General features: G+C 42.6%; 1 protein-coding gene across 1 annotated transcript in view; it reads right to left on the bottom strand.

Annotated features, from left to right (window-relative positions):
• The window catches only part of LOC146196963 (neprilysin-2-like), a 71,436-nt gene that overhangs the window by 3,249 nt on the left and 44,246 nt on the right, over positions 1-23,941 (bottom strand). The window contains exons 14-20 of the mRNA XM_084598678.1: positions 23,843-23,901; positions 23,236-23,287; positions 23,100-23,170; positions 16,213-16,328; positions 9,218-9,280; positions 1,781-1,879; positions 487-563 (exon numbers count right to left, since the gene is read on the bottom strand). Of these exons, the coding sequence (XP_084454804.1) occupies positions 487-563; positions 1,781-1,879; positions 9,218-9,280; positions 16,213-16,328; positions 23,100-23,170; positions 23,236-23,287; positions 23,843-23,901 (537 nt within the window). The remainder of the gene's footprint in view (positions 1-486; positions 564-1,780; positions 1,880-9,217; positions 9,281-16,212; positions 16,329-23,099; positions 23,171-23,235; positions 23,288-23,842; positions 23,902-23,941) is intronic.

Below are 23,941 nucleotides of genomic sequence, written 5' to 3'. Positions count from 1 at the left end.
AACATTTTAGCGGCAATGCCAGCTGACTTTAATTAGCTACCAAGTGTTGCTCGTATTTTTAAGAAATATCAGACTAACTTTAAACATATTGGCGTCACTCAGCATAATAGTCAGTATCATTTAACCCCGCCGGGGTGGCGCAGTGGTTACGGCGCTCGACTACTGTTCCCAAGGACGCGGGATCGAATCGCGGCCTCGGCGGCTGCTTTTCGATGGAGGCGAAAAGCAAGGCGCCCGTGTGCTGTGCGATGTCAGTGCACGTTAAAGAACCCCAGGTGGTCTAAATTTCCGGAGTCCTCCACTACGGCGTCTCTCATAGCCTGAGTCGCTTTGGGACGTTAAACCCAACAAAACAAACCAAACCAGTATCATTTAATCTAACAATTACTGGAAAATGACACCTGTAACTGAGATCATTGAAAAGGATAAGTCATTTCAGGCTCCAAATTTCACAGGAAGCATGAACTAACAAGCCCGAATGCTCACCTGTTGGGGAAATTTTCTTCAGGAAGAAAAGCTCTTGCCTCCACTTTTTTCTCGTTCACGCTGTATGGACAGTAAAGCTGTGAAGAAAGTGATTTCAGCTTTGTAGTTCGGGTTTATAGGGTTAAACTCGTCTTAATATAATATGTCTGTTCTTGATGGTAAAAAGAAGGAATAACAGTACCTACGAGCTTTATAATAAAAAGCAGTATTTCGATGTGGAAGAAAACATAACTTTCTTCACGCAGCGATCTATATTCCTCATTTTCGATGGTGCTCGCAACATTTCAAAAAATTATTTCAGCTTCGTTGCTTCCACTCAGAATAATTGTATTGCGTGCTGGCGCTCAATTTTCAAATTAGTTTAAAAATACTGCTCCTTTCAAGCTGTTTACTTTTTTCTCACATTCAGAGATCTGATGCATAGCGAAGGCTACCCACATACGCATTGAAAGACGTATACAGGCCTTCGAATGCTCGAGAAGGCAAAAAAAAAAAAAGACATTTAGCTGGGTTGTCATTCATAAGGGCTGCTAATGTCCTTTAAATAAAGTTTTCCTACTTCTGCCATTCAACGATTTTGATTATTGGAAAGACGATGCTTTCGTAGTCGCTTGATACGCCGCATGAATGGAATATTCGATTTCCGTTCTGTTTAAAGAGTGCTTCGGATTGCTCTTTGTAGTTTGAGCAGATCTGACATGCGTGGTGGAGCTGCCTGTTATCACTTGCGGGCTACATAAGCAGCACGCTTCAATAAACGTAGTATGTTCTTGTCCTGCACATCATGCTGTTGCCCCGTTCTTTCCGACACGGATACACCAGCAAACTACATTATTTTAGTTTTATATTTTTTTTATGGGTGCTCTTTCACCTTCATCTTTGTCTACCTCAAGTACATTGGCCTAACGTTATGGTGTTATTTAATGGGGGTCGATACTATTGGCAACCGGAACGGTCGAAATAGAGAGGAAGGAAGGAAGTACAACTGTATTATTGAAGGAAAATGTAAGGGTTGGGAAGGTGGTCAGCACGTGCCTCCGAGGCCATACACATTAATGTCACGGCTCGGGATTGCGCTTAAAAGAAGCCCCCATGTGAGTATTTCTCTCCTTGCTTTTGTTGCGCCTGCTCGTAATGTATTTCGCGGTGTTTAGCGAACGGAGCTTATGTAAACAATCACATTTATCACTTTTCCACGGCTAGAATTTAGTTCGCATCGCAACTTGTACATACGCAGTATAAGCAATAGATAATAAAACAAATATATCAAATTGGGCACATTGGTGATACTTACGCTTCCAAACGTAGTAAAAAATATTTTATCCTCAGAGTTAAACTGCTCTCCAGGCAGCAGGAATGGATTCTTGTAATCATTTTTGCTTTTTTTTAAAGCCTGCAATATTATTTCAGAAATGAAGCATTTCCATAAACACCTATCATCAAATTTGTTTCGCACTACCCTGTTGTTCCAGATGGAATTCTTCAAAATAGCACCTCACTGCTCATAAATAACCATTAGCACTACACGTAGTATCACGCACTTACACAAGGTTTATTTCTCTATCTTACAGCCAAATGGTTTTGAGAGATTTAAATATGAAGTGCGACAAAGGATCACTTCAAATGGGCAATTTCTGTGTATGATGAGTTCCGGCTTACTTAACAGACTGTTCAAGACATGACGAGCATAAACTGAAAGCATCGTTGGTCTGAACCTTTTGTGAAAAATGTGCAATAAATTTTGTATTTATTTATATCATATCGCTCACTCCAGTTTTCATGGAGGCTTGAGTCGCGCCCATATACATTAAGTTTTTTTATTTTTTTTTTTATTTTTGCACCAGGCTGATTGGTTGATTACTGCGTACAAGTACGTATTAATCAACCAATAAACTGGCTGACAAGGGCTAAGAAACCATCGCAGAAATATCGTTCTGTCGCTGCAGCGGGGCTAGGGAGCCACGGTCGCAGATGATTTCGTTCACTCAAATCACGACTGACTGCCGCACAATTGTGGCGCGCGATTGTGCTAGACACGTGATTTTATTTGTATTTCGCGGGATGTTTTTAAGCTCTTAAAAATTTTGTATACATGTGAGGCTTTTTTATCGCATATAATGGATTGGGTTTTTTGGAAGGTGCTCTCCAACTTTGCAAATCACATTTATTGTGTAGAGTCAATATTTATGACTCTGAAATGTTGCCATAATTAACTAAATAATTATTTGGAAAATAAAAATTGCCTAAGATGCATAAGAAGTTTGACAGGACAGCTGTATGTAACTTGGTTCCTTGGCCTACCTCAAGTGTTGAATTTTTTAACCCTTGCTAAAGTTAGCGGAGACTATACATGGGTGTTTTCAGGTAGAAACGGTAATCATTTGCCATGATCATTTTTATTTTCAACGAAATTTCTTAATTTGATGAATAAACGTGCGAACACTAAGGAATTGTCCTTAGTTTCACAAGATATGTAGTAATCGAAAAATATATCGTATCTCATAAGAGGTGGAAAAAAGTTGAGAGTTCGGAGCCTTGCTGCTTGCTTGATAAAATTTTATGATAATCATTTGTTTACTCCTTAAGTTCGTGTTCTTTAATTTTACAAAGGTTTTAAAACGTTTTTGTTGTCATAATTGATTAGAAATATGGCGCAAAATTTGCTCCAGAAGCAGCGCGCTGCAAAAAAAAAAAAAAATATTCAGCCGTATATTCTGGTCGATTCAATCAAGTGTTACCACTGACTTTTTTCTATATTATGCATGTCATATTCTTAATTTCAGGCAAGATTTGTATAATTAAACTAGTGGCTTTTTCTGCACACCGTTTCAAAATTGGCCAAAGTGCGAAAACATAATAAAGTGGACAACTTTGATGGCATTTTTTTAAATTACCCCCGATTTTTATTAGAATTTTCCCCAACAATCCTGCATACTTCCTAATTATTAGGAACAAAAGTGTTGCATTCTGTTATTATAATCAGTACTTAGCCATGAATGTGTCGGAGGCCATTGGTAAAGAACCCCTTCGGGCCAGGGTGAGCAAGGAGGGGGGTGATCTTGTGAGGACTGTTGCTGATTGCGGAAGGAAGTCGCGGATTCGAGATTGAGTCAAGACTAAACTGGCCTCGAAAAAACGCTTTCTTGATAACTCAACGCATAAAAGCCTGTAGAGGACGTGGGGAAAAGATGCGACGCGGTGGCACCAGTATTCTTGCCCCTAAGAGTTTCACTGGTGCCGGCAACAACAAACGTCGCTGACGATCTCTGTTATTGCGAAAGCAATACAACTTTCACTTTTCAGCCCTTCGCGTTGCGAGGCGGTAGCTACCATTGACCTTTAGCGTGACCTTTGGCGCGCCGCCAAGCACAGCTGAGCAAAAACAGGGGCCCCAACTCGCGCTGTCAACTCGCGAGGAGGTAGCTACCAACCGCGGCCTAACTCCCGCTCCTTCCACAAGAGGCGCTACAGCCGGAGTGACGTCATCCCATCTGCCGCAAAAACAGGGGCCCCAACTCGCGCCGTCGGCTCGCGAGGCGGTAGCTACCAGCCGTGGCCTAACTCTCACTCCCTCCGTGAGAGAGCGCTACAGCCCGAGTGTCGTCATTCCTGCGACTGTTGTGAAACCGTTTAGAACGACGCTTGGGGTGCCGGTTCTGGTACGGCCTTACACACCGAGAGTTACGCCCAACGTTGATCTACGGCCGGGCGGAGCTGCAGTTGTGCCGCATGCTCCTAAAGCTAAGAAGAAATATGGGGCTGCAGCTACCGCCGGGTGTGCAACGTTGGATACTATAGGAGGTGGCCCAGCGGCAGGTGGAACCAACGTAATCTCCAGGGATGCTTTCATTTTTGCTGGCGTAAAGAATGCCGTTGCAGCCGGTGCCGCAGCGGCAGTTGTACATTCTGCCTTAACCTCACCCACAACCAATTATATCGTTGCAGCCACGGCACTCCTTGCCTCGCTACTAGGTATACATAGAATAACCAGGTAGCACACCGCAATAAACAAGAGTTCAACCATATACCGTGGCCAGAGTGAATCACTGCAAAACCATAAGCATAACCACAAGCACCACAACCAGCTACACCACCATCTGAACCTAGGCGTAGCCATAGCTATTGCTTTCGCAATTGCCAGGCTTAACCAAGCTAAGCCACTGCCAATTTCTCTCTTTCCCTCTCCCTCGCTTGCCCTCTTGTGATCACACCCTTGTCGCTTTTCTTTTGCTTTGAGAAACTAAAGTCGGCTTTTAACCTCCGCGCTTTCATTCTTCAAGACTGTCTGGCTAGACTTGACTTATCGGCCGATCTTTCGCTTTGTGTGCGTGTGTTTGTGGGTTTCGCGGATCCCGAAAATCGCTTCGCGTACCCCCCTATGAGAAACGCTGGTTTAAACCTACACAAATAATGTAGAACCAAGTGCATGTCCTGAAAAAATGAACAATTTTAGCCACTAATGCTCGCGCTACTCATTGCACGTTGCCTATATATATATATATATATATATATATATATATATATATATATATATATATATATATATAGGGAGGGGGTTGAAGCTCGAATGGGTCCGGTAGGTCATAAACTTGAAGTAGGTGACACACGGTGGAAAAAAAAAAAAAAACTTTAATCCGACGTTTCGGCAGGGGTCCGGCCTTTGTCAAGGAATGTAGCAGCTAGAACATTCTACCTACATTCCTTGACAAAGGCCGGACCCCAGCCGAAACGTCGGATTAAAGTGTTGTTTTTTCCACCGTGTGTCACCTACTTCAAGATTATAATATATATATATATATATATATATATATATATATATATATATATATATATATTCTTTATTCCGGTAATCACCATAAAACTAATTCTTGTCAGATACCAACAATCAAATATGTATATAAAAAAAAATCCCCAACGCTTGCCTTAGACTCATGAACTGTCAGCTCCTTTAACTCTGTAATAACGAGCCCCTCGTTTCCCTTTCAATTATCTGCATAATAGCTTACGAGGGTCTCGGTTCTGGCAGTCTCGAGGTCGGAAAGGTAGCGTATGTGGGTTCTCGCACAGATGCCGCCCTCCCCAATGATCACGTGCTACGTGACGCTCGCGGTATAAGATGTGCCACATCCGCCGCTAGGGATAAGGGAGGCGCTGGTGAACGCTCACAGGTTTTGGTTAGTCAACATAAATACCCAAGCAAGCGGAGGGTTCCACAGCCGCCGACGTAGCTCAGTTGGAACAGCACTGGACGCGACATTTGTAGGTTGTGGTTTCGACTCCCACCATCGGCGTGTTGTTTTTCCTTCCACTTGACGTTTGATATTCTTTATCCCGATAATCACAATACAACTAATTCTTGTCAGATACCAATAATGATATATATATATATATATATATATATATATATATATATATATATATATATATAAATCCCCAACGTTTGCCTTAGACTCATGGACTGTCGGCTCCTTTACTCTGTAATAACGAGCCCTTATTTCCTTTTCAATTATCTGCATATATATATATATATATATATATATATATATATATATATATATATATATATATATATATATATATATATATATATATAAACATAGCCCTACCGGGTGTCCCAGCTAACTTGGACCAAGATTTCAGAACATATGGTTAGCCCTAGCGCAATGACAAAACTTGAGAGCTGTTCAGAGTAGCTTATGCTAACCTGCAGTAGTTTTTCGTTTACTACAGTTGAATAAGTAGTGAAGACTAACTAGGTATTTTTTGATTATTGGCTTGAGAGAAAAAGCGTCAATGCAAAAGTGGTACATCTTTTCGGAAAGCAGGTAGCTACTTTGTTTCCATCACGCTACGACTTACGCCGCCCTATTTTTAGGCCGTCAAAAAATTCTGTCATGTGACGAGCTGTTACTTTAAATTATTCGCCAAGTGCGTACAACCACCTTCATCTTAGAGAGCACGGCCCAGAAAACCAGATTTTGATATATCTCGGGCGCGACTGAAGGCTTTAAAGTGACGCCGCAATCACGAGGGAGATTTTTTTCTTTTTTTTTTGCGCTAAATTTCGGCTGGTAAAAATATCACTTTGCGTAAACGCTACACTCTAAACAAAATTTGTAAATTATACGTAGGAACCCTCAATAAAAAAGCGTACAGCTGCTCTGTTCTACCTGAAACGGACTGGACGACAATAATGAATCCGTGAAGGTGGTTGCTATGATGCGAACAAAATTCACTTGAGACCGAAACGCTGCAAACCAAGAGTACGGTTATGCTGTGCTGTTTGCATTCACGAAATGATGTAGGTCGGCTTTTGATAAGCCCCCAAATTCACAAATGCGATGCGTACGGGTCGTGACTTCGCTGATACAGAGCTTCACTCTTTATGCCCTTAGTGAAATCCCTCAAGCCACGTGATTCTTGTCCATGTGGCTGTCGAATTCACTTAAAGGCTCTTTTTGTTCAGAAACATGCCAGAAGAAATAAGCCCCAGAATGCATTTACATGACGCGTGACGAAAGACTAGGCTAATGATGATGGAACCAAAACGATGCTATGATAAGGTGGTTGAGGATGCCATAACATTTCAGTTAACGTGAAACTTCACAGTTGAAATCCAAGTCAAATAAAGCTGGGTGAACAGAAATTACGGTGTCCAATTTTCAGCGTTATCCGAGCATCGTTCTGCCTCCGTCGTCGTTGGCCTTGTTTTTCGTCCAAAAGAAAAACAAAATTAAATTTCCCGGCAATAGTACGTCACTCTGTGACGTCACGAGCTGCTGTGCCGTCACAACGTCACATGTTTGATTTGCAGCACAGTTCCCAGGAGGCGCGAAGAGACACGCCTCGCTCAGTGTCGACACGCAGACTTCTATGGGCGTTTTGCTATTATTTGCTCTTATCGCGTATCAGTCATCCACCTTACACCTGCTTTCTCACAATAAGACATGCACATGAGCAGATAGAATGACTCGCGCGTAGGGAAACAAGAGGACACAAAAAAAGCCTACTGGCCACAGAAATTACGACATGCATTCAAACGCTGTGAGACTACTGAACGTCGCGCCGCAAAGATATATGTGGCAGGAAAGCACGACAGGGACGGAACAAGCGCTCTGGCGGTGGCGCCGCCGCCAAAAATACAGCAGTCATACCGAGCCTTCGTCGTGCGGCCATAGTTCTGCCAATATGGTAATCCCCGCTACTGGGGACAGGTGTACACTGACATATCTAAGCACCTACTTCACGTCGGGCGCGTGTTACACTCTTTGCGGGAGACCGAATGGCGCATCATAATGTTCAGCGAACTTCACAATTTGTTTCAGTTTTTGATTTCGGTCTCTATTCCCCTCCAATCATTTTATTTTTGAACACGCAAATATGCATTTAAAAAACTTTCTGGTTCCAGATTCTCGGCCAATCTTTTTGTTTTTGTACGCGCCATCTCTTATTCTGTCAACAACTGTGTGGCAAGGCTATTGTGTCACAAACCCGAGGCGTGAAGGAAGATAGTGGCACGAGAGACGTGGCATTCGAGCGTAAAGGCTGCAGCTGATGGCCTTCGGGTTCGTGCTACACTGCGTCTTCCTCAGATCGCCTGGGCTAGGTCTGTGGCGTCTTCCGTTTCCACACCTTCTTATCTAGAAACTCTCACCACTTCGCCGTCTGCCTGCCTCCTAAGGGGTTCCTGCCGTTCTATCTGTGCCCTGCTCTTACTGCTCCTCTCGCCGCCCGAGACCACCACTGCCGTGGCACCGACAGTTCCGCACCGGCAAGTGGAACGCCTCTCCGGCGCAATGCACGTTGATGACGGACATTCCGGAACTGGGGAAAGCTTTCATTTTTGCTTCTTCGGTGTGTAATGTTTTATGTGTCGTGTGACATGATTCCTTCTACAAACCCACCATCAATTTAACGCCGATAATAAATTTTTTTTGCATCCAATCCTTATTTTATGTCTGTGTTGACCCTAATTTCTCTTGGCTTTTTCTTATATGCATGCCTTCATCCTTTTTTTTTTTTTTGTAATCAGTTCTGGTTGTTTTCAGTTCAGAACCTGTATGCGATAGCATGCCCTCCACTGATGTTTAAAATTTCAGACAGTTGTACTTAGTTCAAGAACTTAATTATTAAAAAATAATAGCTAACGCCTATAAGAATTTCTTTTATCCGCGGTCCGAAAAAGGTTAAGGTGCCATAATACAGAGACGGTGCACCGCATTGACTACAACAGATTACCTCTCCAAGGTATAGTAAAATCTATACGCACTCATTATTCTGTGAGCTAGAAACATTTTTACTGACTATTGAATAGCCCGATGACAGAATAACGCAGTCAACAAAATGAAGACATGCGGAATTTTTTATTTCGCACCTACTTACCATAATTCTTGTATGGCCTCCTGTTTTTTTTTTTTTTTTTTTTGACATCTCGGAATCAGAAAACTCAGCCTATATAGTTACGAGTGCAATAGTTGAGTTTTAATCATCGCAGTAGCCTCGTATTTTATGACATGTAGGCTATACTGTCAGGTGCCGAATAAAACGATGACCATTTATTCGTGACTCAAAGAAGAAATCAATAAACAAAATAAGGCTAATTGAGGTCTTCACTTATACACGGCTTACGACTTTACGCATAGCGATAACACATCGAATATTTTAGAATGTGTAGTTCATATATAAGATATTATTCTTTATAATCAAGATGAGAGTAGTGCAGTATACTTACAATGTGCGATACCCGTACACCAAAATAGTCATGTAGTTGCTCGTAGCTTGAGTTGTGATAACCCTGAACAGAGCAAAAAAAAAAAAAAAAAAAGCAAGCTCTACAATTGCCATTGCCTTCTTAATATAGCATCAAAGCATGAAATTATGTCATCCTAAATCATGCAGTACCTTATGAATTGGAATCTTGTCTTTTCAAGCCAACACGGGTTTTAACGTGGGTGTTCGTGCCTGTCACAGGTGCTTCAGTTTACCACTTGTCTTCTCCAATCCGTTCATTCGTCTACTCCCATCAACGTCATCCTTATCTATTTTGCTAAAGCCTTCGATCGTGCTCCTTGTTGTCGAATATTTTAGCCTAGTTTACTGAGGGTAAACCCTTGAGTGTTTAAACTGGATCACTTATTATTTTAACTAATCGTTTCCAACTGGTTGTCAGTAACAAAAATACCTCCCCTCCTGTATCAGTTAAGCTGAGGTACATCATGGCTACGTCTTACTCCGATTCCTTTCCTCATATAAATGGTTTGCATTATAACATCACCTCTAGTGTTCGTTTTTCGCTGACGATTATAGCATTTACTGCCCCAATAAAAGCCTTTGTGATCACAGTTGCTTGCAGGATAACTGTAACGAGATTTCTGACTGGTGCACAAAATAGCAAATGAAAAATAATACTGACAAAACGAAATGGAACGATTACGAAAAAGGGACAAGTTGCTCTTTATACCTACATCATTAGAGAGGATACTATTGAACATGTACATCATTATTTATCTAATTGTACATTTTTCTTTCGACCTTTAATGGAATGCTAACATTGCGCACATTATTGAAAAAGGCCGCTAAAATGTTAGGATTCCAGAAGCATAACATATGTCGAGCAAACCTGTAAACAAAACTTCTCGCTCTTGCATTTCTTGCCATGTCCCAAATTGAATATGCTTTCATCATATGGCGCCCTCATTAAGCTTACTTAGCAAACTTCATTGAATCACATCTAATTAAAAAACCTAGGTTTTTGCCCACGCTTATTGATACCTAACCAGCATATGCAGCCTTAAAGGGGTCATGACAGCTAACATTTGAGCATAAACTGATTACTGCATTTCACTCCTCAAACATTAAATTATATATCCTCGAAATTTGAGTTCATTCGGTGCAGTAGATAGTTTTAAAATTAATTTTTATTATTAATATCGGAATCAGCTTTCCGGTCTGGCAACCATCGGCCGCTGACGTCACAACGAGATAGCGCCCCATGTCGTCTGCTATTCAAGGTGTCGGCTGCACTCTTGCATGCACGCTATGTATGGTGGTCATTCAGTTTTTTTTTTCAGCAAAAATATTTTATTCACATTTTCTCTTTTCTTTGAGAAGCCTTTACTATGATATGCGACCTCAGTGATCCTCAGACTTGTTTTGGGCTTCGTCTAGAGATTGCCGAGGAGACGGAAATCGACGGGCTCATGCTGTATAATTTAGGCATGCAATCAGAAGCAAGCGCTCCCGCATATAGAAAGTCACTTGTTCAACGTTTCCTTCCGCCGTGTACATGCGCCGCGAACGTGGGGAAGGGTTACCGTTATGTCCTGATTGCTGAGCTATTTCCGTCGCTCTTTTGGTCCAAAAACTTAGAGAATCTCAGACAAGTATACCTTTGACGCGCTAGGTTTCCTTGCGACACTAGAGGAGCAGACAAAACGTTTGAAACGGTCGGTACCTTTGGCTTGCTGTTATATACGCGTGTTAGTCAGGCGAAATTAGTTTCGGCTGGTAAAGCATTTTTGCAAAATTATGTTCAGTCTGACCGCGGCCGGCGCTCGAAAGCATGTACCGCAGCTGTTTACGTCCCGTCATCGCAAAACCCAAAGGGATTCATCTGCGCTTCACTGCATGCTCGCACCGAAGAAGAGCCTCCCAGTCACAACCGTTTCTGTCTCGCCACTTGTTCTTGCATTTTCACCGGCAAACTACTCTGTCTACTTTCGGAAGTGCAATTTTCGCTTATGTGCTTGTCATAATCAATTTTGTTCAGTGGACAGTTATGATCGAAAGGTCTTTCGAGGTAAATAAACAAATAAATTTGTTTGGGACAGGCAGTCTATGTAAACGCTGACAGTAAGGTATAAGTGACCATACTAAGTTTTGATGTTAAGTGTCGCAGCTGAATGTAAGAACTGCAAGAAGAACGTTTTTGTCAAAGTTGTTATGCTCATAACGCAATTCTTTCAACCCATGAGAAGTAGAGCTCCTTACACCAAAATGCTTTGTTTGCAACAATTCGCTTGAAATGAAGTTCACAGCCCAGGGGTTGTGTTAATTCTGTACCAATTGCAACTTAGTAGGTTTCTGGTGTGAATAAAAATTGAGATAGAATTCGCCGCTTGTAAAGTTCAAAAGGCTGTTCTTTTTCTTTTTTTTTTCTTTTCGCCCCTTCAGCTCTTCGGGTTTAAGGCGTTCTCTCCAGGCGAAACCAGTGAAGCAGCAGGCAGTGAAGCCCTCCGTAAAATTCACCGCAGCACTATCTTTTACTCTGCGTATGCGCGACGTATCCGCCCCTGCCACAGCAATAGCACCGGTTGCGCCACCTGGTTTTGCAGCGTCACGCTGCATGCCGCGTGCCAGTCATTGATGACCATTGGTGCCAGCCTCTGTGCGGCAGCCGCTAGCATTTTGTTTACAATTACATTGTAGCCATCGTTCAAATGCGGTGGTTGCATCGAGCACAGCGCTTGCAGAAGAAGACGCTGCAAGACCACACACAAAACTGCACTCGTTCTGTGCCTTCCTCTGCAAAACTCCGTGATTCTGTATGACTGACCAAGAGCAACTGGCCGACACTACACAGCAAAGCTACACGAAACGCATACTCCACGCTTGCTAGTGTCGCTACTGACACACCGTTTTTCCTTCCTTCGAACAAAACCCAGTTTTAAACGGATAATTTCGGAACATGCCTTCTTGCTCGCCACCTCCATCTTGTGGCAACTGGAGCGATAGCCGGAGAGCGAGGACGCGAAACCTTCGTTGTGGGTCTAAAGGCCGGCAGTCGGTCACAACGAGGGCTTTGAATCCAAAGGCCGAGCCCGTAACTCGAGCCGGTTGGGCAGCCGTGGCGCGACTGCTCGCCCTTACGGCTTTGTCGTGGTTGCTGTGTCATTGCTGTAGGACAGAGCAATACAGAGACTTCAAAGCAGCCGTGCTCGTTGCCTGCCTAGATGTGGGTAACCATGGGGCAACAGTGCTACAGCTTTTGGCGATTCAGATCTTTTGGCGTAAAATATTAGTTCGCTCGCGCTCCCTTATGCGTCAAGTCGCGAAGCTTAGCTCTACACCTTTGTTAGTCAAGCAAATCGGAATTACGTTCCCTGTTATCAACAAACAGCAAAAGCTATGGAAGTAAATATCCACCAAATCTATTTGAAGTCTTCAGTGCGGATAAAAGAGAGAGGAAAAAAACCTGTTTTCAGGTATTAGATCAGGGACACGTTAACTTGCCATAGCAGCGTAAATATTACGCAGTGCGAAAGACTAAGTCGTTTATATTGCTACACGATGCTTGTATTCCAGAAATTATAACTTATTTCTGTGCTATAAACTATGTGATATAAACATGCTTGGAATATTACCTCTGTACCATAAGCGAAGTGATAAAAAACCGCTCGATCCGCATTTATTGATTACGAGAAAACATTTGGCTGTGCCGAAACCTTAGCAATTATGTAAAGGAATTGCGAAATCAGGGTGATATAAAAATGCTTGGAATATAACCTCTATACCATAAGCGAAGTGATAAAAAACCGTTGGATCCGCATTTATTGATTACGAGAAAGCATTTGACTGTGCCGAAACCTTAGCAATTATGTAAAGGAATTGCGAAATCAGGGTGTAGATGAACCAAATGTGCAAAATATTGAAAGATGTCTATAGCGGCTGCACCGCAACCATGTTTCTTCATAAAAAAAGTGAAGAAATTCTGATAAAGAAATGGCGTTAGGCAAGGAGACGCGATTTCCCCAGTACTATCCACAGCTGCTTAGAGGAAGTACGCAGAGACTAGGAATGAGAGCAGTTAAGGATAAGAGTTGATGGCAAAGGCTTTAGTAATCAGTGATTCGCCGATGACGTTGCCTCGCTAAGTAACTCGGGGGACGAATTGCGAAGAAGGAATAATGAGTGAAGCAAAGAAAGCAGAAAAGTAGGCTAGAAAGCTAATATGCAGAAGACTAAGGTAACCTTCAACAACCTTCAAAGGAAACAGCAGTTAACAATACTTGGCGAAGCACTGGAAGTCTTAGGCGAATATATCTACTTAGGACAAGCAGCTGTATAACTACAGATCCGAACCACGAATGGAAAATAACTAGAAGAATAAGATTGGGTTTGAGCACATCAGGCGAGTACTCGTAGACCATGTCTAGTAGCTTACCGTTATCCCTCAAAGGGACAACAGGTGCCTTTTACCAGTACCCACCTATAGGAATGAAACGTAGAGGCTAACCAAAAAGGTTATATTTAAGTTGGGGACAATGGATAGGGATATGAAACCGAAAATACCAGTATATAGGTGTATCGTTAAGAAATAGGAAGATGGCAGATTGGGTCAGAGAAATTAACTCGACTTTTTGACATTCTAGTCGAAATAAAGAAAAAATGGGCACGGACAAAACATGTTATTGGGATAGCGGGTAATTGATCGATGGTCGCTAAGGGTGGAAGAGTGGATTCTAAGAGAAGGAAACCATATAGCAAGAGGTAGAAGAAACTAAGGTGTGCGGATGAGGTTAGTAATTTTGTAGGGGTATAGTGGATGCAGCTAGCACAGAAGACCGTGTTAATTAGACAAATATGGGACAGGAACTCGCCCTGCAGTGGGTACAATCTAGCTACTGCTGCTGCTGTTGATGATGAGGATAACTTATTTTAATTTGCACTCAAGAGCTGGATAAATTGGAAACACGTACACTCATTTTTCGGACAATCAGTAAGCATTGCCAACCGTTGGTCGTAAAAAATTATTTATTGCTGAGCAGAATAGGTCAACGTTCTCACACTGGATACTTTTTTTATTGCGGTACACGAGCCTCGAGTTGGAAATAAACTGAATTGAATTGAACTGAAATTAATATTTATTGGCACTAAATGATTGAAAAAAGAGATGAGAAGCCTTTTTAGTAATCCTCGTTTCTAAAAGGCAGTTACATATTGTGGTGTACTGCCTACGTGCAAGATGTGCATCGGAGCAAGGACAATATTTAGTTGACTAAGAGTAGGCTTTAGAGCAAGCGTGATAGAGCGTATTCACGGTACATGGGAAACTAAATATTACTGTGGAAAACTATAATTTGTCGGATAAAGTAAACTGAATGCCTTCGAGTAATAGCAAAATCTATAGCTTACGGCTTTCGTTTGTATCATATATCACACATGCAGACTAGAATAACATTCAATTTTGAAGGAATTAAGTTATATGATAGCATATGTATCCCACAGGAGGAAAAAGCCGAAGTTAGTTTTGTCACACACTCATCGACGGTCATATAGCACGTGGAGAGAGCCCCCTGCCATCTGCCAAGGATGGTACACGGAACAGCCAGCTGCAGCTAGCCAGCTGCAGGGTTGGCAAGGAAAAAAAAAAACATGGCAGGTGACATTCTCAGCAGGCTGTTCTTTATACAAACCTTGGCAGGTGGCAGGGGGTTTCTGTTACCTGTAATAGTGCAGAGCTTCGTACATGGTGTCATATAGCGCGTCTTTCATGCCTTTTTTTTTCTATTTCTATATGAAGACAACGAACTTGATGAGTAGCAACAAAACATAAACCACAATGTAAAGTGATGTATATAAACATTCATCTCATTGATTCAACAGATGTGTGTGGTGACACCATACATGCGTGATAATGCATGGCCTGTGTGGCAGTACACGACAGCTTACAACGCGATTTAGGCTACTGCATTATTCCAGTGAACTTCTCCCTCTAATTTTTCTATTGCTAAGTCGATATTGAGATCATAGCGGGAACAAGTTGCTGCGAGTTATATGGGATTTGCAGAAAAAAATATACACGAAAATAGAGTCACTTCCAGCATATTTGAAATATTACTGGGAAGAGGTATGTGATCTTTGCGGAGTTATACGCGTTTTATGTTTTGTATAATGATATGCGAAAATAGGTCACCAACCCAGGCAATTCAAAAACAACAAAATAAGTAGAAAGAATTCAAAAGGGATCAATTGTTCACGAATGTAAAGCGATGGCCGCTAAATAAACAAGCAAAACTAACAAATAAACGTTCCTTTGTTAAAACAACCACATATACTTTCTTTGGCTGCACCCGCGTAAGTAATTCTTCAGGCTCACTTCTCATGAACAAGGCTGCGCTTGTGCCTGGGGTCATGGAATACGAATGCCTCGTAATATTTGAATGTACTCCTTAATTGGTGCAATTTATACCTATGCGCCAGTCTTCAATGTCTTAATTATTGTCACGAATAGGCTACCTAAGTCCTGTTTTTATGGTCGCAGTGTTTAGAGGGAAGAGCACTTGACCTACCCCCATATAGTTGCAATCGGCCAAAGGAAGGTTCATGAAGATGTTTTGGGTCCTGAAGGTCGCTAAGGTTTTATTGTGGTGCTAAGGTAGTTCTTGCGAACTGTGGCTGCAAACTATGGAATCCAGGAGTCAAGTTCGTGATATCGTTCTCCCAGCCGGGTAGTTTCTAAATTAAAGGCTTTGGTTGCTGTACGACGAATGAGACGTATATCTATCATTAGTGCAATATTCTCGTATCATTCATTATCTATATTCAGTATTTCCACTCGCCGTCCTTTGCTTAAACAATATTGCAAACACCCTATAGAAGGAACAGATCATTAGGCAATGCAGATCGCCATATAATGGGATGGCAAGGTGAGTTTAGTATATATAGCCTCGAATTAATTTTTGGGGCCTATTTGCTTAGCTAATAAAATCAATAAAGTTGGTTTACCTTCTTGTCGTAGCATTCTTCAGTATTGTTCAGACAACTGGACCTTTCACAGAAGTTATTCGCTGTGTCATCATCCCAAAAAGTCTTGTTTTCCGTTCTACTTTCTCTGTTGACATCTGGAAAATTCAATAGCATAGAAATAAAATCCTTATTTAGTAGAGGCATTTATTTACACAAACTTGAACAATGCGTGCCATGCTTGCCATGCTTGCATTTTATTGATTGCACTTGTGATAGATGAACTGTTGTATTTTAACTTAGTGCTTGTAGAAATGTGGGCTCTGTGGGTGTGTCAGATATGATAATATGATTTGGCGCAAAAGCATCGTCTCAGTGATAGCGAACTAATGCGCGCTATTTTGCGCAAGTAGCCGTGCACGATGTGCGCCATACACATTTTGTTCTGAACGCCCATGTCGGCGTGGGTAACCTCAAATATATTTTTCTGCCATTTATGACAAAAACATGTGTTATCACTTGTACTAGTGGCAGCAGCCTACTTGTCAGTCACCGAGTCAGTCACGTGTGTGATGCGCGCCGTTACTCCAGGCAAGCCAGTGAAAAATGTGGGTTCTTACCCGCTCACCCTTAACTATAGAAACGCACAAGAAGATTATTTTAATTTCCGTGCACAAGAGAATCGGGTTATAAAAAATGTTATGAGGGACATGTAAGCTCCAATTTTAAGGGTAGACGCGATAGAGTATGCGACCACCCGACATATAAAGCCTGCTTTTAAGGGGTCGTGAAAGCTAACATTTGAGCATAAACTGAATATTGCGTTTCACTCCTCGAAATTAGAACTCATTCTGTGCAGTAGATAGTTTTATAATGAATATTTATTATTAATATCGAAAGCAGCTGCTTCCTAGTCTGGCAACCATTGGCCGCTGACCTAACAACGAGATATCATCCCCATGTCGTTTGCTATTCGCGGTGTCAGCTGCACTCTTGCATGCATGCCGTGGACCGCGAATACTGATAGCTTTTTGCTGGGCCAATAGCCGAAGCTAGCATAGGCCTAATGTAGACATTTGTTATAACAGCAACAGATGATACCAACATGAGAATCGGTTATAAGTAGTCAGCGAACAAAGTAATAGCGAGCAATACTCAACAGAAGACATAAAAAGATTACAAGAAATTGTTAGCCATTTTAATTTCAAGTGGCACACTATTGCTTTCTTCCGCAAAAAACGTACTGTCATCAGAGTCTAAGTCAAAGAAACGGTCGATAATGATGTCATTTGACCTTCCAGGAGCCCCTGGGCAGCACCTGTGTTACTTGTAAAGAAAAAGGACGGCACACTCCGTTACTTCGTAGACTGTCGTCGACTGAAGAACGTTACGAAAAAACTTTTTTACCCCTTGCCCAAAATAGATGACGCCTTAGATCGTCTGTGCAACACAAGGTCTCCTCCATGGATCTCAAGTTTGGATACTGGCAGATAGAAGCCGATGAGAGGAACCGGGAAAAGACGGCTTTCATTAGACTTGACGGGCTATAGGAATTCCAAGTCATGCCCTTCGGCCTTTGCTCCACGCCCGCAACGTTTCAGACTCATGGACATTGTGGACGATTTGTCTTGTGTACTTGGACGACATAATTGTATTTGCCCCGAATTTTGAGGAGCACCTTCGTCGCCCAGGCGCAGTACTAGAAGCCATCCAATCGTTGGGCCTCACTCTGAAAGCCGAAAAATGTAATTTCGGTTTCAAAGAGCTGAAGGTTTTAGGCCGTGTCGTGAACGAGGCGGGAGTTCTATCGGATCCTGAAAAAACTCTTGCCATAGCCAATTTTTCGACACTGCAGGACTAGCAGGAAGTTCGACGTGTTCTAGGATTATGTGCATATTACAGGCGTTTCGTGAAAAACTTCTCCAAAAAGCCGCCTCCATTATACTTCTTACGAAGGCTGATATGCCGTTCACGTGGGGAGAACAGCAAATGCAAGCGTTTGAAGAGCTCCAAGTCACCTCCAGTTCTAGCACACTTCGATGTAACTGCAGACATCGAACTGCACACCGAAGCAAGCAATGTCGGTTTGTGCGCTGTCCTAGTACAGATACAGAAAAGCCAACAACATGGGATTGCCTACGCTAGTCGGGCTTTGTGTAAGGACAAGGCAAACTACTCTGCCAATAAAAAGGAATGCCTCGCCATCGTGTGGTCTATTTCGACGTTTCGACCATATCTATACGGCATACCCTTCAAAGTGGTGACCGACCATCACGCGCTTTGTTGGCTGACAACCCTCAAAGACCCTTCCGCACGTCTCACAAGATGGAACCTATGACTTCAAGAGTATGACATCACTGAACTTACAAGTTAGGTCGTGAGCATTTAGACGCGTATTGCCTGTCTCGTGCTCCTGTGCAACCAGCTTCGGACGCAAGTGGTGATAACGACGCATTTCTGAATGCAATCAGTTCAGCTAACTGCCGATAATCAACGCAACGATCCCAAGCTTCACCAAGTAATCGACTTTCTTCAAGGTGCCGGCAGCATGACCCCTAAATCATTTCATCGCACTTTGTCTCTGTGTCTACGTGACGGCGTTCTCGTCAAGAAAACTTTTACCGCCAACAGTCCCCAATACCTACTTATGGTACCAGCAAGCTTACGGGACCAAATTGTTCAAGCCTGCCACGACGAACGCACGTCTGGCCACCTGGGAGTCACTCGGACGCTATCCAGAATTAAAGCACGGTATTACTGGCCTCGTTTGTCAAGCGATGTGGCACATTATGTTCGAACTTGCCGTGACTACGAGCGCCGACAATAAATTCCCACTTCTCATCAGCAATGACCTTGGACAGACATGTTTGTCAGCACCAACCTGCCGGCCCGTTCCGCATCGAGTAGCTTGACTGCGCGGGGTTGGAGTCTGCAATTTAGGCGGTTACGGAGCGCACCTTCACAAGCTTTAGCGGTTGCATGTGGACATCGAGTGTAGTCCTGGAAACAATGGCCCCAAAATCGGCGACTGCTTACATCACAAAGCGCGTGCACATTGAGCGGGACTCTGTCTGGCTAGCAATACTGAAAGCAGCCGGCAGCTGTCGGCGCCGTTTGTGGGTACCCTCCGCAGGCGGAGGACAAAACATCCTCGGCGCTTCTTGAAGCGTTGTTGTAGTTTGTAAACAAATAAAGGTGCAGTTGATGTGAAAAGAAGATAACAGTTTTGGTATTGCCAGTCCAGCTTGCATTTTATGCCGTGTGAACGAGCAGCATACATCCAGTTATATACAAAAGATATGCAAGGAAACACGCTGGGGGCGCAGTCGTGATTCGCGGATTGGCGCATTCCTGCGGGAGTTTAGGGCTTATACACTAAATACTAAATGATGTACGTTTACGTTGAAGCACTCAAGGGTCAGTTGCTGGAGAAGCACTAGAAAAATGCAAGGTGAGGCCCGGGAGTCGGTCACAGTCTCACACTCGGCTGCGGGGGAGGTGAGACGGAGACGACGGCGGCTGGGAGTTTCGTTGCAGGCAATGAAGCGCATTCGAATCGCTGTGAGTTTTGCAATGATGAGACAGAAGCGGCGGCGGCGGCGCATTCTTTCGTGCTCTGGCCGAGGCCAGACTGAACATAGTTTTGCAAAAAAAGGCTTTACCAGCTGAAAATAATTAAGGTTGACTAACACGCGCATACAATAGCATTTCAAGAGCTCCGTTCAAAAGTTTCATCTGCTCCTCTAAAGTCTCAAGTTGTGCTCTCGCATCAACGTATGCTTGGTTGTGTTTTTCTCTTAATTTTTGGACCGAAAGAGCGATGGGTAATAGCTCAGAAGTCAGCACCACAACGATAACCCCTCCGCCTATCACGGCGCACACGGCGGAAGGAAACATTGGACATGTCGCTTCGTACATTCAGGAGCGCTTCTTGCTAAAACAAGGTAACTCTCATAACATACAAATAATATGCTTCTGATTGTATCCTCAGATAATACAGCATGCGCCCATCGATTTCTGCTTCCTCGGCAATCTCTAGACGGAAGCCCAAAACAAGTGCAGTTATCCCAGGATTACTATGGTCTCATATTATTGTGAACGCTGCTCAAAGAAAAAAAAATGGATTGGGCAAATAAACTCTTTTTGAGGAAGACAAAAAAAAAAAAAAGAACTCTCAGCGACCACCGTCCATGGCATGTATGCAAGAGTGCAGCCGACTCCGTGAGTAGCAGACGACATGAGGATGATATGCCATTGTGACGTCAGCGGCCAATGGTTGCCAGACCAACAAGTTGCTTTCAATATGGTATGAAGAAATTGATTTTAAAGACACACAGCGCACCCAGTGAGCTCAAATTTCAAGAAATTATAATTTCACGTGTGTGAAGTGAAATGCAATAATCAGTCTATGCTTAAATGTTAGCTGTCATGAGCCCAATAAGATCGCCTGTACGTTTATGAAGGCGAAAACTCGCATGCGCTTAGTCGCCGGATTTTGACGTGCGCTCCACCACGTGACCGGTTACGTGATGCCCACTGTACTGTCTGTTTTTTGGGCAGCACCCTCTCTACTCGTCTTTTTCCGAAAACGCTGGAGAACTTTGTGTGTTTATGTCCAAAGAGTCAATTTTTTCACTAAAGTTTCTTTCAATCTGCTGTGCATGTCGTTGTTCCACTCGTCACTTGGGTGGCTCGACAACGGCTAGAGTCACAGTTGTTATGGCAACTGGGACACAAGCGAACCACGAAGTATATGGAAGGAGCAGCGAGGCACGACGAGATTTTCGTACCACCATTTCTGGTGGCATGTTCTGCGTTTAAAAAGACATATAAGACTTTCGCCTTAGCAATACTTTTTTTTTATTTGTTTTCTTTAGTTTGGTATCCAGTGATTAGCGTCCCAAAGTGACAGATGCTATGGGGGACCCAGCAGAGGACGGCAACAAAATCTTTTCGATCCCCTCGGAATCTTCCAAGTGTGCTGACATCGCACATCACACGGGCGCATTTGGATTTTGCCTCCATCTCCAGGATTGAATCCGCAATCGTGGGTTCAGAAATTGCAGCGCTCTAACTAACCAGCGAGCTACCGCGGTGGGTCTAATATATTCTTTTTTGTACATTTAAATAAAACCTGATTTTTATCACGAGTGTCTTCTCTGCGGCTCCGAAGCGTTGGTATTTCCCCATATCATACTGAAACGAATGTGGCTATTTCGTATTCAGTGTGCACAAGTTGATCCAGCAAGGTCAAGCGACTTGCGGAAGAAACGGGCCGTATATCTAAGGCACGCGCACAGGAAACGCGGGATGTTAAAAATAGAGTGCTAAAACCTAAGCAAATTTCGAAATGCTCGGGCAGCGATGAGCTTACTATATTATAGCCCTGGGTGACACCCCAGTGCAGTTAGCGCTTCCCAGCGAATCTTTAGGGGCTCGCCCCAAGCGCCAGTGCTCCCAGTAAAACCCCAGAGCGAAAAAATCTCACTTGCTATTAGAACAGGCTAATGAAAGGTATTCTTCCAATACGGAAAATGAAAGCACATTTTGCGCTGCTGGTTGAGACTATTGATCGACTGGACTACAGCCGAGCTGCATGATTATTTTCTTTTCCCCAACTTTCTCCTCACTGCTACAGCATACGCAGGTAAGCTATTCGACTGTTGCCCTTACTTTTTATGGTCCTAACGATAGAAGTATGTGCTTTATTTATCTCTCTAATTCTTTCCTTCACCTTGTGGCGCGACTCGGGTGTCTGTCGGCAAAATGAGTACCGTATCCTTCCCTTTTCTAAAGGCCAATTTTCAGTATATTTTTTAACCATTCCACAGTAGGCTCGCCATTTCTCTCCCACACTATTCCATCTGTAATTTTGAGACTTCGGGCGGTGATGACAAAAAAATATTGCTTGACCATAACTAATACCCTGCAACGGGCTGGTTCTAGTAAGACATGGTAGTTTCGCTATAATGTCGTTTTTTTTTTAAGTCTCTAAAAATTATTTTAAATTAGCAAAAATATGGCCACCAATGTTGAACTGCACTTAAAAGTAAATTTTTTTTTTAAAAAGCACAAGAAAGAATTTATCCAGCGAATGTTGCTGAGACTTGCATGTATTCTTGTTTTGGAACATAGTAACGAACGTAACGAACTGTGTCATACAATCCAATGGGGCTAAATATTTTGTCCTCACTCTTTACTGTTTCGTTCGAATTTATTATAGAACTTCCCTAATAAGAAACATCGAAAGTAAAATAAGGATATGGCTACCAGCAATGTCCTTAAAGACTATGAAACGATATTTATAAACGTTGAAACTAGCACATGATAATCAGTATTTTATCTCTCCTCACCGTACCGCAAACACCTTTAGGTTATCTTCATAATTACGGAACATAATGGTCATTAAAAACAACTCTTTCTGTATACCCCTTCATTAACGCATGCCGAAATCCTGGAAAAGAAAACGGAACAATTAGATTGAGACTGAACCCTGCCCCGCTCGTCCGGCCACGTCTATGTCACTTGGGCAGGCCCATTTAGAAGGCTAGCCAGATTTTCGTTTCTACAACACAAACAACCGGGTAGTCTACAGAGTGAAAAGTAAATCGCCCGAATCAGTTAGGGGTAGGAGTTTTGGGCACACACTGAGCTTGAATTTAACAGCAATTCGAAAAAAGATCGTCACCGTAGATTTGTTGTATTAGCGTATGACAATCAAACTTTTTTCAATGTCCCTTTAGGCCCACGGGAGTTAAAAGAGCTTGTGTCAAGCGGATATATTTTTCTGCTTATCTTATGCAGTTATTATGGCTCGCCGAAAATCGGTAGAAGACAGAGAGTTGGTTGTAATTATTTAGAATTCAAATCATGTTTTTTGGCGTATTCCTGAAGAGCGCGCTTCACAAAAGAGAGCAGATGATGCTCACCATCAAATCGGTCAATTGCGGTGGTAAGTAGCTGCGCAATAAGGGTTCCTATTGTTCCGAAGTTCATGGCCCTGTAATTGTATAGTATTCAGATGCGATGCTGGCTCAATACGTCGAGGAATTAAAGAACGCTTACCTTGGAATGCCAGGCTTCCTGTAATGAGTTGCTAGTGACGCAGCTGGATATCCTAAAGAAATGGAAACAAACATTACCATGTTTCAAACTATTTTTGTGAGTAACTTATGCAAATGACGTAAGGAATGTACATGTTGCATACCGGAGGCATCATAAAATATTTTTATTTCCGTATAGAGCTTGGAGAGTGCAACGAAAGTGGTGCTTCAGAGCTCTGCTTTTCCTACTAATGGAGGCATCTTCCGGGCTGGAACCACCTTCCCCCCTCCGTCGTTTCAATCATAGCCCCCGAAGACTTCAAGTGTGATGCGTTTAGTCATCTTCATTAACTTTCCCCGCACATCTATATTTTTTTGTCTTTTAGTTTTTATGCTACCCACTTCCATTAGTAACGCCGAATGGTCCTGAGAGTAAATAAATGAAATGAAATACAATGGTTTCTTTCCGTTCATTTTAGTCACTGCACTACTGCGAGTATCCTTTATTGTTGACATCATTCTAAAACAGTCTACTGGTTTCATGTCATATATATTCATAGCGGCGAATAATTTTACACTTAGATGAAATAACAGTTATATTCACACAAGGTCAAGACCTAAATCCTTACCTATGGTATTTCTTTTCACTGCATAAAATCCATGTGAACGCAGTGTGACATCTTCATTTCTAGAAAAAACATGAATAAAATGTGAGTATTGACCCTGTA

The sequence above is a fragment of the Amblyomma maculatum genome, chromosome 3 (assembly GCF_055883805.1).
Source record: "Amblyomma maculatum isolate TAMU_Amacu chromosome 3, ASM5588380v1, whole genome shotgun sequence".
Classification (NCBI taxonomy): domain Eukaryota; kingdom Metazoa; phylum Arthropoda; class Arachnida; order Ixodida; family Ixodidae; genus Amblyomma; species Amblyomma maculatum.
Note: the sequence above shows the minus strand (reverse complement) of the source record. Positions and strands in the feature narration are given on the sequence as shown.